The sequence below is a fragment of the Dermochelys coriacea genome, chromosome 7 (assembly GCF_009764565.3).
Source record: "Dermochelys coriacea isolate rDerCor1 chromosome 7, rDerCor1.pri.v4, whole genome shotgun sequence".
Classification (NCBI taxonomy): domain Eukaryota; kingdom Metazoa; phylum Chordata; order Testudines; family Dermochelyidae; genus Dermochelys; species Dermochelys coriacea.
In genome coordinates, this window is record NC_050074.1 from 2,112,140 (window position 1) to 2,128,537 (window position 16,398).

The 16,398-nt window shown below is 38.5% G+C and overlaps 1 protein-coding gene across 22 annotated transcripts in view; it reads right to left on the reverse strand.

Annotated features, from left to right (window-relative positions):
- Positions 1-16,398, reverse strand: part of CFAP20DC (CFAP20 domain containing) — a 175,375-nt gene that overhangs the window by 82,307 nt on the left and 76,670 nt on the right. For 10 of the 22 annotated variants that reach the window (XR_006282468.1, XM_043517960.1, XM_043517947.1 and 7 more), the window contains 3 exons: positions 15,851-15,987; positions 14,064-14,244; positions 2,547-2,878 (listed from right to left, as the gene is read on the reverse strand). Coding sequence is in view for 21 of the 22 variants with exons in the window: in XM_043517960.1 (XP_043373895.1) it covers positions 2,547-2,878; positions 14,064-14,244; positions 15,851-15,987 (650 nt within the window). In the remaining variant the exon portion in view is untranslated. Of the gene's footprint in view, positions 1-1,202; positions 2,879-14,063; positions 14,245-14,877; positions 14,947-15,850; positions 15,991-16,398 lie in introns of those variants that run through there. The other 12 variants (XM_043517957.1, XM_043517949.1, XM_043517958.1 and 9 more) reach the window with 4 other exon arrangements.

Consider the following 16,398-nt stretch of genomic DNA (forward strand, 5'->3'; position numbering starts at 1 on the left):
AAAAAGAAAAGGAGTACTTGTGGCACCTTAGAGACTAACAAATTTATTAGAGCATAAGCTTTCGTGAGCTACAGCTGTAGCTCACGAAAGCTTATGCTCTAATAAATTTGTTAGTCTCTAAGGTGCCACAAGTACTCCTTTTCTTTTTACAGGAAGAGCAGGATATTGTTACGTTAGAAAGTGTTAATGGGTGCCATCTATCAGTTGTTTGAGGATAGCAGTGGCTCTCAACCTTTCCAGACCACTGTACCCCTCTCAGACATCTGATTTGTCTTGCGTACCCTCAAGTTTTGCCTCACTTAAAAACTACTTGCTTACAAAATCAGACATAAAATTACAAAAGGGTTACTGAAAAATTGCTTTACTTTCTCATTTTTTACCATATAATTATAAAATAAATGAATTGGAATATAAATATTGTACTTGTTTCAGTATATAACAGAGAGCAGTATTAACAAATCATTGGATTAAATTTTAGTTTGGACTTTGCTAGTGATTTTTATGTAGCCTGTTGTAGAACTAAGCAACTATTTAGATAAGTTGATTACTCCTAGGGGTACGCAGAGGTCTTCCAGGGGGTACCACTACCCCTGGTTGAGAACCACTGATCTATAGCTTCAAGCACCCATGCAATTATCGTGGATGTGATAATCAGATGACAGTGGCTCCACTGTCCCCCATTTTCCCTCTTTTTGGTTTCCCAATTTTCCCCAAATCAGTGAGTTCTGCTACTGATGCCTAGAACATTCCCTGAATTACAGAAGCAGCATTCAAAGTTAATGTGTTACATGCAGACATACAAACGCACAAGTGCCTCACCCACCTTATCTATTAAATTGAGTGTAAGGCCTTTGCAAGCTCAGTCAATGATGCCTTTTAGCATATGAACTGAAAACTCACGGATAGTTGGGAAATATATGAAATTTTCCTTCATTACATTCTTGTTAGCCATATGCCCTCAGGTCTATTTTACATTATATAAAGAACTATGAGTCTGATCCTGAGCAGTGCAATGTATCCTCCACTAATATTAACATAAAAGGTCAGAGAGAGCGCAAAACCTCGCAGAACCAGCAGATTAGAGGTTTTTTTTAAGCACTATGGTGGTACAAAATATTAAATAAGAGTAAGCAGAAACACTGGTTCTGTACATTGAAAAGATATTTGAACTGGAATATGAGTCTTGCAATCAATTTGGAGAATTTAAATTTAAATTGAAGAAAAATTTCTCTTTATTGTGTTACACACACACACACACACACACACACACACACACACACACACGTTATAAAAGTACTTAGGAATCAAATATCAAGATCTACAACACAGGGAAAAGTTTACCATAATGATGTGTTTTAGAACTGTCTTCTTAATCTAGCTTCAGTTAGTAACCAGTCTGACTTTTCTTGAGCATAATTGACATAGAAAATCTCTGTGGATTTTAAAGAGTTCCAAAACAGACACCATATGGTAGAGACAAGACCCCCACATTGTTCATGATTCATTATCTCAACTTTAATTGGTTTAACCCTGAAATTCTGGGACCATATTTGAAATAATGAGGTCTGACAGGTTTAAGGTGAAAAGAAAACAAAATATACTCAAAAAACCCCCCTATTGGTTATAGTTAGCATCTGCAAAATAATTTCCCAGGAGAAATGGAACAGTATTTTTGCAAAGTTTCATCTGTCTTGCTATCACATAATTGTGTTGTACTTCCTTCCCAGTCTGTGAGAAAAAGATTAGAATGATAAGAAATAGTTCTATAATTAAAAATGACATAGACTGGAATGTTAATAAAGGCAGTTACCATAACAACTTGATGCAACTGTTAACTGACATGACAATCTGCTTCATTTTTATAAATATATTAGAAGTTGATGATTTTTTTCTTTTCTCTCACTAATCCAAGTGCTCAAAAATGTTCACATTGCAACAGAATAAAAACTCAGAACTATACATGGCATTACCACATTTCAGATAAGATGTAAAACTGAAGTGGTGACCAGTGAGTGAAATCAAGCATCGGACCCAGCTTTCTGGTCAAATTTCAGCAGAGTTAAAATCGCATCCTGCCTACTTAAACTTCCCATGTAATTTTTGTTGTAAGAAGTGTTTTTCACTTCCTTACCTAAAATACTGCGCAGTATTGCTGAGTGCCTTTAAACTGTTGAGATGTCTTGGTTGCATTCTGAAATAATGGTGAGCAAAGTGACCCTGATGCATACTTTATATAAATGTATAAAGAGCTAGATTAAGCTCTTAGGCTCAGATCTGTATGTTGCGGGTGATGGGGAAGGGTGAATCCTTCCACTCCTCATCCCTTGCTCAATTTGCAAACTGGACAGAACTCTAGCTTCCCGAACCTCTCCTTATACCTACAGACGCAAACTGAGCAAGATTAACTTGCTGCTAAATGGGAGAGGTTATGAGGTGGGGAGGGCTTCACTCCCTTGTATAGCCATAAGCTTGAGGGCAGAATCTCACCCTCAGAGTTTTAGGATGAAGTGTGCGTTATCAAATATTGCATGTATAGAGCAGCTCACCTCTTCATTACTGTCACTTCCAAAAAAGTCATCTTCCATTGGGGCTCCTCTACAGACCCCATCAATGTTCTCATTTAACTCCAAAGGAGACATGCAGCCTTCTGGTGACATATTCGGGGACTTCCCATGAGGAGCTGATCGAGGCCTCGATGAAAATGTGAAAATCTCTTTATGGCTTTTTTGGTGTTCGCCTGTTTGCTTGCTTTCACTTTCAACATCAGTATTCAGTGGCAGGGATAAATTACTGCAGGATGTATTGTGGATAGCTACTGACTGTCCATTGGACTCAATCTGAAAACTGTCACCGCAATTTTCAGGAAATACCCAGTCATCTGAAATTTACAAAAGGTTAGATGTTTATTAAAATGTTTATTTTAGCATATAGCATTTAAATAAACTCTCTATAGAATCAAAATATCAAAGTTATACAGCAAATAAATGTTATGGAAAAACCTTTATTCCACTTATGCTTATAAAGATGAAAACCAGATCATATAGCAGACATGAAAAAAGTCATGCTGCTCTCTAGTAATCTTGTAGTGTGCCAAAGATTTAACAGGTTTCAGAGTAGAAGCCGTGTTAGTCTGTATTTGCAAAAAGAAAAGGAGTACTTGTGGCACCTTAGAGACTAACAAATTTATTAGAGCATAAGCTTTCGTGAGCTACAGCTCACTTCATCGGATGCATTTGGTGGAAAAAACAGAGGAGAGATTTATATACACACACAGAGAATATGAAACAATGGGTTTATCATACACACTGTAAGGAGAGTGATCACTTAAGATGAGCCATCACCAGCAGCAGGGGAAGGAAAGGAGGAAAACCTTTCATGGTGACAAGCAAGGTAGGCTATTTCCAGCAGTTAACAAGAATATCTGAGGAATAGTGGGGGGTGGGTTGGGGGGGAGAAATAACATGGGGAAATAGCAAATACAGACTAACACGGCTGCTACTCTGAAACCTATCCTTAGCCACAGGTGCACTGACAAAGCTGAAACTGTTTATGTGAGGAGAAAATAAAACATTCTGCTGGAGACAACAACATTATCCTGAGTATATGTATTTATAAACCTTGTGCTATTGGAGAAGAAAGTGTAGCTGTCAATCATACAGCGTAGAGGTTTGAAGGAAAATCTCACAGCCATTTTGCTCTATCCATCAATCTGAACTTTTCAAAAGGTAAAACTCAGTTCTCGCCACGAATACTTTGTGAAATTGTATCTGAAACTATCAAGTTTTATTGACATGGGGCAATTCTGTTGTGTGTTCACTCCTTAAGGATTAAAACATGTCTATATCAAGAGCACTGGAAGGAGCCCAGTGTAAGAGATTTTAATTTCTTAAATAGCTGCAGAGCTAATTAAAACTTTCAGATAAATTAATCACAGTTTTCCAGCTGCAGTATAGATCATTATAAAGTCAGAACTTGTAAAGCTACTGCCAGAAAAGATGGTGAAGACCACATGAGCAGTGGGACTGTGGAGTCAAGCCCATCTTGAATAAATGAAGGATCAAAATATAAAAAGGCAACTCTCAATAAGTACTATTGTCCAGTGGTTAGAGAAGGGGAACTGGCCAACAGGCCACACTCCTGGGTCCCATACCTGGCTCTCTCAGACACATTCCAGGACGGACAAAAAAAAAAAATCTATGATTTTTTAAAATATCAGGTTTTTTACACTTAAATTAAATACTGGTTTATTTTTTTAAAAATAAACCTATTTAAATTTAATTTGGAATTACTATAACATATGTTAAGGCCTAAACTATAATATATTATAATAATTTAAATTAATTTTAAAAAATATTAAGCAGTACATGTTTGCTGGCAAATTTTAAAAGAAACTCAAACCCAATGAACTGGTGGAAGTCACTGGCTAAGCACCTCAAACCAGCTTGTGACAGCAGTGGCCTCTTCTGCAAATGCAGAGAGAATATTTTCTTCTGGTCAGTTTATTTAACTAGTTCAGTTCAACCTATGAATAAAAAACTAGGTGTGAGAGGATAAGATCTACAACTTCTAAAATCTTGAAGGACATGCTGATCAGAAACAGTCCGTTCAATTCCTATCTACAGATAATATTTCCTTTGTTTAACAAATCACAGTTTTAAATGCCAAATAGGTTTTGATAATGGACGGGTGCGGTAGCAGCCAGCCTGCTGAACAGTGGAGACGTGGGTTTCTTGGAGTGTAAGGACGTCGATGTTATGTGTCTTCAATGTGTTTGCAAGATATTCGCACTTTGTCTAGGAAATGTTAAGTTGGAGGATCCTTGTTGCAGAACCTATCTGGCATGTTACATGGCCCTGAAGAGGGCCATTATCGTGGCTTGAGTTGTTGCTCTGAAGACTGGGAGACTTTTGAGTAATGTTTGATCACCAGGTTGATGGCATTAGTTACAATTTCTAACTTAACAGAGTGAGCCATGTGAAGGCTCACATCTCATGCCAATGCTTTTCAATGTTTAAACGAGTGACATGCCTCGAATGAAGCTGCACAAATTTGCATATGCGGATGATGTTGCCCTGGCAATGCAAGCAGCCACCTTCAGTGACATCAAGTCCACCTTGAACAAGGACCTAAACACCAGGGAGGAATATTTCCAGAAATGGAGGCTCCAGCCAAATCCTCACAAAACAACAGTCACTGCATTCCATCTAAAAAACAGGAAGACTACGCGCCCTGAAAGTGACCTTCTGTGGCAACACTGTGCGACATGACCCTACTCAGACCTATCTGGGTGTGAAACTAACCTTCCACAACCATCTGAAGTAGGTAGCTGCCAAGAAGACGACAAGGTCAACCTGATCCAGAAACTGAGAAGCACAAGCTGGGGAGCATTAGTGTTACAGACATCAGCGATAGCCCTTGTGTACTCTATAGCTGAGTACTGAACACCAGTATGGAGCAGAAGTAGCCATACCTGACTTGATGATGTCCAACTAACCATTGCAATGTGGTGCATCCTGGAACCCTCAAATTGACCCCAACACCTTGGTCTTCCAGTGCTGTCACACATTGCTTTCCCATCCCATCCCATCCCTTTCCCATTGCAATGCTGCAACCTACGAGAATTCCAGAGGATCTTGGAAAATGAACATCCTCCCATCCACCAGGACCTTAACAATGTCCCTCACCACAGCTTGAAGTCACGTAAACCCTTTTGGACACACACATTTAACCTTCAACAATACAACTTCAACCCTGATGAAGCTTGGAAAGCTGAACACAGTTCACAAGAAGTCACAAATAAACACTTTGTGAAAGACCCAATGCAGAAGATTCCTGATTTCGATCTCCCACAAAGATCATGGGCAACCCTAAACCGTATCCACACAAACCATGGCACATGTGGATACTTGCTATACAAATGGAAAATGAAAGACTCTCCAGTGTGCGACTCAGGTCACCCATAACAGACCATGGAACATATAATAACTCAGTGCCCGATTCACAAATATGGAGGAGGCATCACAGCAATATGTAGATGTAATTATGTGTCTTAACCATCTCAGTGTAAAATTGTAAATGTCAAGCAACAACTACATCAGCCATATGGAAAAAAAAACTTTTGATAATAATATACAGCACATTAAGTGTAGTTTTATTTAACAAATAAAAAAATCTTTAAATGCTTTTTGTGCATTTAATTTCCATCCAAGCAGGTCTTGACCCAGATTACAAGTAAAAAATGAATAATCTAGTAAATAACAAAATGCATCATTCACCATTTCTGACAAATAAAAATGTAAATATTAAGAATCAGAACCAATGTAAGTTAAGCTATACAGTAGCTTAAATAAATGTATATAGATATAGGCGCAAATTTCAAAAGGTATTAGATGTTGCTATGCTTAGTGTTGCAATACCGATCTCATTGAGGAGCCTAAATCTTATTTTCAGAAGTGATTTAGGCACTTAAGAGCCTAAGTCCCATTGACTGTCAATGGCATTTAGGATCCTAAGTCTCTTTTAAAAAATGATAGTTAGGCTCCTAAAACAGTTAGATGTTCAATGGTGAGCGCAGCAATGCCTCATTAGCTTTAAAAATCTGGGCTATAGTCTGTCCTCCTGGTTAGCAAAAAGAAGCACAACATTTACTGTAAAGGCTATATTTAGCTGCAAATCAACATGTTTTAATGGTTATCAACCAACAAGAATCAGCTTTTCTTTAGGAAAATAATTAAAAAATAGAAAGGCAAAGCAATATTAAAACTGATTATTTAAAATCACGGTTTCCTGCTTAAATCAAGGTTTCCTGATTAAAATCCATCCACCCTGACACATTATTTGGCAACTTCTCTGTATTTCATTTATTCAGTGCAGTGGATGTAATAATACGTACTTGAATGTATGTAAAAAGTGTTTAAAATCCCAATATCAAAAGGCAATGCAGAAGTATAAAGGACTATTTTAAAAGATCTTGTGTATCTAGAGGGTCATTTAACCTAACTTTTCTAACACTTTGCTTTCACTAGACTGCCTTTGTTTGCTAAGAATCAAGAAGTCTACCTTTTTTGGAAAAGCCAAATGGTGCTCTCCAGAGATGTTCATTAAGTGCACTCAATTTAGTACTAAGCTAAACACAAACAAACTGCAAATACATTAGCTTATTTACTATATTACTGATGTCTAGGGTAATATGCTGTGTGAAAATATAGAAGATTGTAGAATGACATTTTACACTGGTTATGTAGTTCAACAACTTGTGAGACCTGTGGCTAATGCAGCATCGTTAATTTTCCACAAGAGAAAGATGGGGTGTTCTAGACCAAACCAAATCTTTGTATCTCTCAACCACTAATTATACCAGCATCTCTTTTTACCTCAAGTATTTCCATATCAATTGTAATGAATAATTTGGTGTATCGTCTTAGGAAAATATGTAAATTACTGTGTAATCACAATATTGCAGCAAACAAGATAAATGCAAGAATGATCACCTAAACATCTATTTAGTTTCTCTACACACTCAGATTTATGCTAGGGCTTCTAATTGCAGCCTAACATTTTAATGAAGGTTTCAACATTGCATAAATAAGACTGACAAACTATAAACAATATTCATTCATTTTATTTCTTCCCTTGCTCAAAAACAATTTACCGTTGTAAAAGTATTGCACACCTGCAAGGGAAGATATGTTTATGTGGGTCTCTGCTACAAATCTGAAGAATTTCCATTATAAACAGCAATGGCAATACCACAAGGTAATACTGGGGATCCTTTAATAGGAGAAAGAAAAGGAGTACTTGTGGCACCTTAGAGACTAACAAATTTATTAGAGCATAAGCTTTCATGAGCTACAGCTCACTGATGAAGTGAGCTGTAGCTCACGAAAGCTTATGCTCTAATAAATTTGTTAGTCTCTAAGGTGCCACAAGTACTCCTTTTCTTTTTGCGAATACAGACTAACACGGCTGCTACTCTGAAATCTTTAATAGGAGACAATCTCAAATGAAAAAGCACTAGTGATATTTAAAATGTTAACGTTCATTCTGAATAGGGCAACATAAAACACATTTTCTTTATCTGGAGAACTGAAAAATGTAAAATATGGTTTTCTTCAGGCAGCCTTTTCAGTACAGGGCTTCATCCCAATTTTTCCTATTGAAGTCAGTGGTAAAACTCCCCATGACTTGAGTGGCAACAGGATCTTGCCCTTTTTAATGATCTACTTGCAGGTTACAGAGTAGCAGCCGTGTTTGTCTGTATTCACAAAAAGAAAAGGAGGACTTGTGGCACCTTAGAGACTAACAAATTTATTTGAGCACAAGCTTTTGCGAGCTACAGCTCACTTCATCAGATACATTCAGTGGAAAATACAGTGGGGAGATTTATATACACAGAGAACATGAAACAATGGGTGTTACCATACACACCGTAAGGAGATTGATCACTTAAGATGAGCTACTACCAGCAGGAGAGCCGGGGGGAGAGGGGGAGGAGGAGGGAGGAAAGGGGGAAGGTTAGTAACTGCAGCTGTAAATTTATGTCCTACCAAAAAAGGATTTAATTTAAAACATACTAAAAGATTTAAAAAGCACATTTCATGAACAAGAAGAAAAGGGCAAAAAATCAAGCAGATGAGTATTTTGACAGTTGGTTAATAAAAACAAACACTCTGGAAACTCTAACCTGTTTGGTTAAGTGACTGCGGCAGCAATCTGGAGTTTAGTGTTTCTACACTGTTCACTCTTTTATAGGAAAGCACGGAAAGCTTAACTGTTGGCTTATCTTCATTCCTGTAATGTCTTATGCCTTGATGAGAATACAGTAATGTTTTTAAGAGTCGTTTTTTCTTTAGCTCATTTTTAAAAAACTGTTTGTTTTTAAAATTACAGGTTTCAGAGTAGCAGCCGTGTTAGTCTGTATTCGCAAAAAGAAAAGGAGTACTTGTAGCACCTTAAAAAGAAAAGGAGTACCCGTGGCACCTTAGAGACTAACAAATTTATTAGAGCATAAGCTTTCGTGAGCTACAGCTCACTTCATCGTAATGCATCCGATGAAGTGAGCTGTAGCTCACGAAAGCTTATGCTCTAATAAATTTGTTAGTCTCTAAGGTGCCACGGGTACTCCTTTTCTTTTTGCTAATACAGACTAACACGGCTGCTACTCTGAAACTTGTAGCACCTTAGAGACTAACAAATTTGTTAGTCTCTAAGGTGCCACAAGTACTCCTTTTCTTTTTGTTTTTAAAATGTAAATGTTAAAGAGATTACTTTGGTCAGAGATGGGTGGAGGTGTTTGTGTTCTTTGATTTCATACCAGTAATATAGGTGCATTTCCCTTTCTTTTGTAAGCAGTTTCTGTACAGTATTTTTAAGTAACTAGTCAAATTTCCTTTCTAAGGTTGTATGTGTGAAGCAGTGATGTTTTATTTAAAATGGTGAGGCTCTACATTCATTACTGAATATTTTTTCTTTCAAATGAGATGTATGGACTCCTTCTCTGTTTATGGTTTTTCCTGCAGATTGCCTGTCAGACAGTCCCTCATAGTGAGTGGGCCATCCAACCTGCAGTCTTTGCAGGCAGGTCAGAGCACTGTCCAGCAGAAGGCCCCTCCTCTTCTCAAAAGGGCTACCTGCTGGCATCCCATCCAAATAGAACATAACAGGGCTGTACGATAAAGGCAACTATGCACATTCAAAACTTCTTCATATATAGAAAAGAAACCCAAGTTTGTGAACTGAGCTAGCTGTGCCAAAAGCATCAGCCAAGATATGAGGATAGGCTGGGATTGCTAGACATGCTATCTTTGAGAATAGAAGTTACTGGCTGGTTCGGTGCCTTTTCAGGCCTGCTTTCAAATATAGTCCACACTATGCAGAATCCAAATTTACCCCACTTCCTGGCACTGTTTTATTAACACATAAATTAACAATAAAATAAAATTCATCTCAAGCGCTCTCCCCAGGTTGGCTGCTCCTACAGTTCCTGCCTCTGGACTGCTTAGCCCCACTTCCTAGATCCTCTCTCGAGCCACTTCCACCTCCCTTATATCTGGGTAGCGTAACAAGCATTACTACTTATACTACAATGCCATTTATGGCCCTATTGTGTTAGGTGCTAAACAAATAAATGATAAAAAGACAATCCATGGCCCAGATTGCTCACAATCCAGGTAAACAGAGATTCATTTAACAGTCTTCAGAAGAATCCTCTTTTGTTAAGGGGTGTTTCAGGCAAACAATGATTGAAAGCCACAATGGAGATTATGTATCAGTACTATTGTCTCAGTGGGGCAATATCCAATTCCTTGAGAACACCACAAGCATCAAACAAAATACAGATAATAGGGTGGATAGAAAGTTGGCTAGATTGTTGGACTCAACGGGTAGTAATCAATGGCTCCATGTCTAGTTGGCAGCCGGTATCAAGTGGAGTGCCCCAAGGGTCAGTCCTCGGGCCAGTTTTGTTCAATATCTTCATTAATGATCTGGAGGATGGCATGGATTGCACCCTCAGCAAGTTCCCAGATGACACTAAACTGGGAGGAGAGGTAGATACGCTGGAGAGTAGGGATAAGATACAGAGGGGACCTAGACAAATTAGAGGATTGGGCCAAAAGAAATTGGATGAGGTTCAACAAGGACAAGTGCAGAGTCCTGCACTTAGGACGGAAGAATCCCATGCACCGGTACAGACTAGGGACCGAATGGCTAGGCAGCAGTTCTGCAGAAAAGGACCTAGGGGTTACAGTGGATGAGAAGCTGGATATGAGTCAACAGTGTGCCGTTGTTGCCAAGAAGGCCAATGGCATTTTGGGCTATATAAGCAGGGGCGTTGCCAGCAGATCGAGGGACGTGATCGTTCCCCTCTGTTCGACATTGGTGAGGCCTCATCTGGAGTACTGTGTCCAGTTTTGGGCCCCACACTACAAGAAGGATGTGGAAAAATTGGAAAGCGTCCAGCGGAGGGCACCAAAAATGATTAGGGGACGGGAACACATGCCTTATGAGGAGAGGCTGAAGGAACTGGGATTGTTTAGTCTGCGGAAGAGAAGAACGAGGAGGGATTTGATAGCTGCTTTCAACTACCTGAAAGGGGGTTCCAAAGAGGATGGATCTAGACTGTTCTCAGTGGTAGCAGATGACAGAACAAGGAGTAATGGTCTCATGTTGCAGTGGGGGAGGTTTAAGTTGGATATTGGGAAAAACTTTCACTAGGAGGGTGGTGAAGCACTGGAATGGGTTACCTAGGGAGGTGGTGGAATCTCCTTCCTTAGAAGTTTTTAAGGTCAGGGTTGACAAAGCTCTGGCTGGGATGATTTAGTTGAGGACTGGTCCTGCTTTGAGCAGGGGGCTGGACTAGATGACCTCCTGAGGTCCCTTCCAACCCTTATATTCTATGATTCTATGAAACTGAGTTACTGATGATTTTTCCCTTGTCTCAGTTTGAATATGTTTGAGGTATTGTCCACACTGGGGTTAAGTACCTGTAAGGTAATTTTTTGGGTCACAATAACATGCTTGCCTAGACACTGCAAGAGAAGTATGAAAGTCGATGAAAACGTTTTTGGCAGGGGAAGAAGACAACAGAAGACATAATGAGTAGCCTGACTCTTTGTTAACGAGTAAATGGTATAATGTATATTAACCACTGAGCTTTAAAAAATGAAACTGGGTCTATGCAGGCACCATAAGAATTAAAACCAGAAACTATTATCTACAATGAATAAAAGTTCTAACTTTCTTAATGATTTGGTTCTTTGGTGTTAAATTGAATAAGGGTTTAAAGAATAATTTATTTTTTAGTTCCTTCTCTTTAATCATGAAAGCATGGAATTTTTTTTTATGCAACTCTTTGCTTAATCCTGAAAATCTCTATCAATGCTCTAAAGCAATTCTGTTGCATAGTGTTTGATTTCCATAATCTCTGCAGCACACACATTTATATTTTATGTGAAACGGTTCAGAATCCTTTGAAATTTACAATACAGAGAAAGAGTTTTTTACCCTGGATAGAACAGAGATGTAAAACAACATAAAATTAGTGCCGTACCATTGATTGATTATCTCAGGTCTCTTTTTGCCAGCATTTTTAAAACATAATCTTCTCTGTCCATTCTTGTCTGCTGATGGTTCTCAGAGTGATGTAGCAGGGTCCACATAGCACAGCAAGCTGGTGCACTGTAGATTCATACCCTGTCTTGCTGAGCAGTAATTTACTGTGTAGACAAGCCCTTAGCTAGTCCTGTCTCTATTTCTTACTTTGTGATAATTGTGATTTAACAACATTATACTCCCTCACACAGAGTCTTCTGCTGGACTTGTTGCTAAAGAAATGAATACAATTACACCCAAAAGAACTTTGTGAAAAGGGCAATAAGACTGCAAAGTCAAGCACTGCGTTAGAAAGTGACAGAATTAAGGGGGTTGTGAAATCTTTATTCACCCCCCCCCCTGCACATTCATCATATATTCATACAGTTTAAGGTCAGAAGGGACCATTAAATCAACTACTCTGATATCCTGTTCATCATATACCATAAAATTTCACCCAGTTACCCCTGCACTGAGCCCAATAACTTGTATTACTCTTGCCCAGCATCACCTAGGATGTCTGAGGAACAGTCAGGAATAGAACCAAGCTTTTCTGAGTCTCAATCCGATGACTTAAAATACAAGAGAACATCTTCCTGCAAACCTCTGCCTCATTCACTGTCCCTCCGCAATACACTGAATGAAGCAGGGTACTTTTGCACAAATAGTATACAGCTAAAGGAGTAACTATTAGCAGTAGTAGGATGCTGTGTTCTGTGGAAAAGCCATGAGAGGGATACACCATACACCCTTTTCCAGTGGTTTACTTAACTAGTTGCTAGATAGCAGAAGAATGCAGGAAGTCAGGATTGCTGGGTTCTATTCTTTGTTCTGGAAGGGAGTGTTATCTAGTGGTTACAAGTAGCACAGCCAAACACACAGATCTGGCACGTTCCTTCTGACAAATAGCGTTGCTAAAGGGATGAGACTTGGGTTTGCCATATTAGAACTGTGGTTGTAGTTCCAGCTGTTCCAGAGAGTACCTGGTGTAAATGCTCAGTTACCCCACCTATTTTGTGTGTGTGTGTGTGTGTGTGTGTGTGTGTGTGTGTGTATATAAAGTTATACTGGCTTTTCTCTAAGATAGGAAGTATGAAGCATTGCTTAATAATAAGGGCTGTGAAGTGAACATAATTATTGGCAATGTAGTGGAAGAGCTTAGGCTAGAATTCATGGTCTCCTGGATCCCAGCACAGCATACGTTATTCCTGATTAGAGAGTATATTGCAGCTGCTGCTTTGCTTGTGTGCTATCTAGAGTTATATAGGGAGCTCCTTGGTGTTGGGATGAGGCTCACAGCAAATGGAATGTTTGGGGACTTTTTTTTTTTTTTTTTTTTTTTAAATCAGGCAGCCTCTTATAATTTGGCCAAATAGTGTTGAATTTTCCTGAGGACAGCAAAAGGCCCCTCACTGCCCCCATAGATAACCCCCTGCCAAATCTCACATACTTACTCCAAAGCATGGAGTTGTTAGAACTCTTCACACAGATGGTTAGAATCATTTTTTACACTGGTAAAACATCCTAGTTTCCCTTAGTTCTTTCATCTCTGAAAATGAAGTTATCTTCACTGAAACTTTCAAAAATAATTCAGCCTAAGGCAAGCCTGGAAATTTTTAGCTGAGATGGTTAAAGTTTGGCAAAGTTATATGCAACTGAAAAGAATGGAGCTTATAATGGAAAGCGTCAGGCAGCCTTACCACCACCAGCTCCGCCTATAATATCACCATTAGCGTTATGATTTCATTCGTGGTAGGATCAAATAGGAAGACAACAAACCATTGTTTACCACAAGTGTCTTCAATAATTAGCAAGCCTGACAAAAATTGATTATGAAAAATCAAGAGATTAAGAGACTCACATTTAAGTGAAATGCAAAAGCTTTCTGCAGCTGGAAAGTATGGCTTTAAACAAGCGGTTAGATAGTATTGCTATAAATCAGTCTTCACATATTGTTCACTTTCGTTTCTTACCATTTTGATTTGTAAACTGATTTGTTTGGTGAATATTTTCTTTGTCCCCTTGATCAAAAGCCTTACAGAACGGTGAGGGAGACAGTCCAGACCTCTTGGTATCTTGTATTGACTCGTTTCCTTTTTCTAACGTCAGTTGTTGGCCTGATCTGCTACTTCGGCTACCCAAGGACTTTGTTATCTTTAAGAAAAAAAATCTGAGTAAAAGGTCATGTGACAGCTTTAAGATTAGCTCTCTAAACTGAACTAAAACCAGATTTTGGATGAAGTTTACTTTTCACAATAGATTTTCCGCAGCCCATTTTATTTGTTACAGTAACTTTGCAGGAAAAAAAAATAATCAAGGTACCCATGTCACCTCTTCCTTGCTTACAGCTACTTTCTCACTGAAGCCCAATGCCTGACTTCTTCAGAATCCTCAGCGCCACCAAGTTTTGCCTATGCATAAAATGCCTTTTAGGATACAGCTGAGCAAAATGAGTTTCTCAAAAAACTTGGGATCTCTACTGTGTTTCCATCTGGGTTAATGACAGACAGTGCCAAAGATAACCATTAGGTACTTTTTCAGCAAAGGTCTAAACACTTTGAAAATAAGAGAGAGAACTGTGTAATGGGAAAGGGAGGGAAAAATTAACAGGAGAGGGGAAGAAATGGAGGTAATGGAAGATGGAGATGTGCCATGCCAGAATTAATTTAAAATTAAGCCCATGCTCAAGTTGATTCCCTTCCTCATCCATAAAAAGCTGATATTTCAAGCCAGTAACAACATCAGTTATTATGATACTCACTGAGGTTTATAAGGAGTTTCTCTTACCTTGCATTTTACCTTGTAGCAGGTTTCCTCTGCATGGAGGTTCTGTCCTGAGTTGCTGGGACATATACCCTAGGGGCAGGGAGATGTTTATTGCATCTTATGGGACATTGCTGGTGAGAAGCACAGATGTGCATCAGGATATGGGTGAAACTACAAAAGGAATCAGGTGACATTACTGGTGCAACCTCTACCAGAGGATTCTCTGTTGTGAAAAGCTACAAATAGGAGGCTACTATTATGCAGAGGTTGGGGATATCTTTTGTAGTTATAGTAGCATAGATGATCCATTAAAATGCATTCAATATTTTTATGTGGGTCTGCTACATGTTGATCATTCATAGTTTTAACACTTTAAGCTTTTGATAATGGAACCAATTAAGGCACTTTACACTTTATTAAGCAGACTAAGAACCACAATTTTTCCTCCTTTTCCCTTCTCAAGAACCACTGCTCCTTCTCTGAAGGAGCTGGTTTCTCTCAATCTCTTCTATTGAAGGCATTCTGCTGTGTATAAATAATTATTGGACTAAGGAGTTGAATTTTGGTCTCTCATCTGCTAGGTCAACGCTCTACCACCAAGCTATAGAGTTATTCTCGCTCTCTTTCCATAGCCCAAACACTATTCATTGTCCCACTCACTACATATGTGAATGCAGAGTTTGCCTCTTGCATGGTGGCCCTCTTATTATGGAAAGATTCCACTTACACATGGAAAAATCTTGCTTTTGTCAAACTTCATTCCTACTTTTACTTACAAAATCAGAAAAGTTTAGCACTTTAAAAATAAAATTTATGAGAAAAATAAATATACTCAAGAGAAAAGAAATTAATTCTGAAGAAAACCTTTTTGCAAAACTTTGTTCTTCCATCATATACAAACAATCTGGAGTCTGGCTCTCAAGAGACAATAACTGTAATTGTTCCTTTCAGATATGTGGTACTGGTTTTGTGATAGTTTAATCCTTCTTCTTACCTCTCCAGATACCCTTGTGTTGAATCTTCTGCCAGAAGGTGGAGGTGGTCCAAGGACCTTGGATCCAAATGCAATGTGAGACACATCTTGATTTTTACTGGTGTGTGTACTGCCTTGTCCTCTATTAATTAACTGGTCTACTTAAAAAAGAAAGACATCGTTTCAAACATGATGCTTTAGATTGAACATATTTATAAGCATGATATATCACAGTATTTGACACAATAGCAAATTCTTATTTCTTCATTCTTGCTTTTCTATTCATTTAAATAATTATTTCATAAATCATATACGAAAAAAATCATACTTCCAAGAAATAATTGATGTATCTTTCTAACACCACAACAGGTATATATATTACTGCTGACAAAATACAAAGGTATCTCCTTCCTTTTCCATTTGACAGTGTGCCCAGTGCAACAGATACTATAAACACATGGAATGGTCAAAGAATATTATATCATCGTTTTAAATGATTCATGTACCTCTATGGGCTAGGGATTGTATTCTGTCTCCATGTAGGAGTTACAGGTTTTCCTGCAGGAACT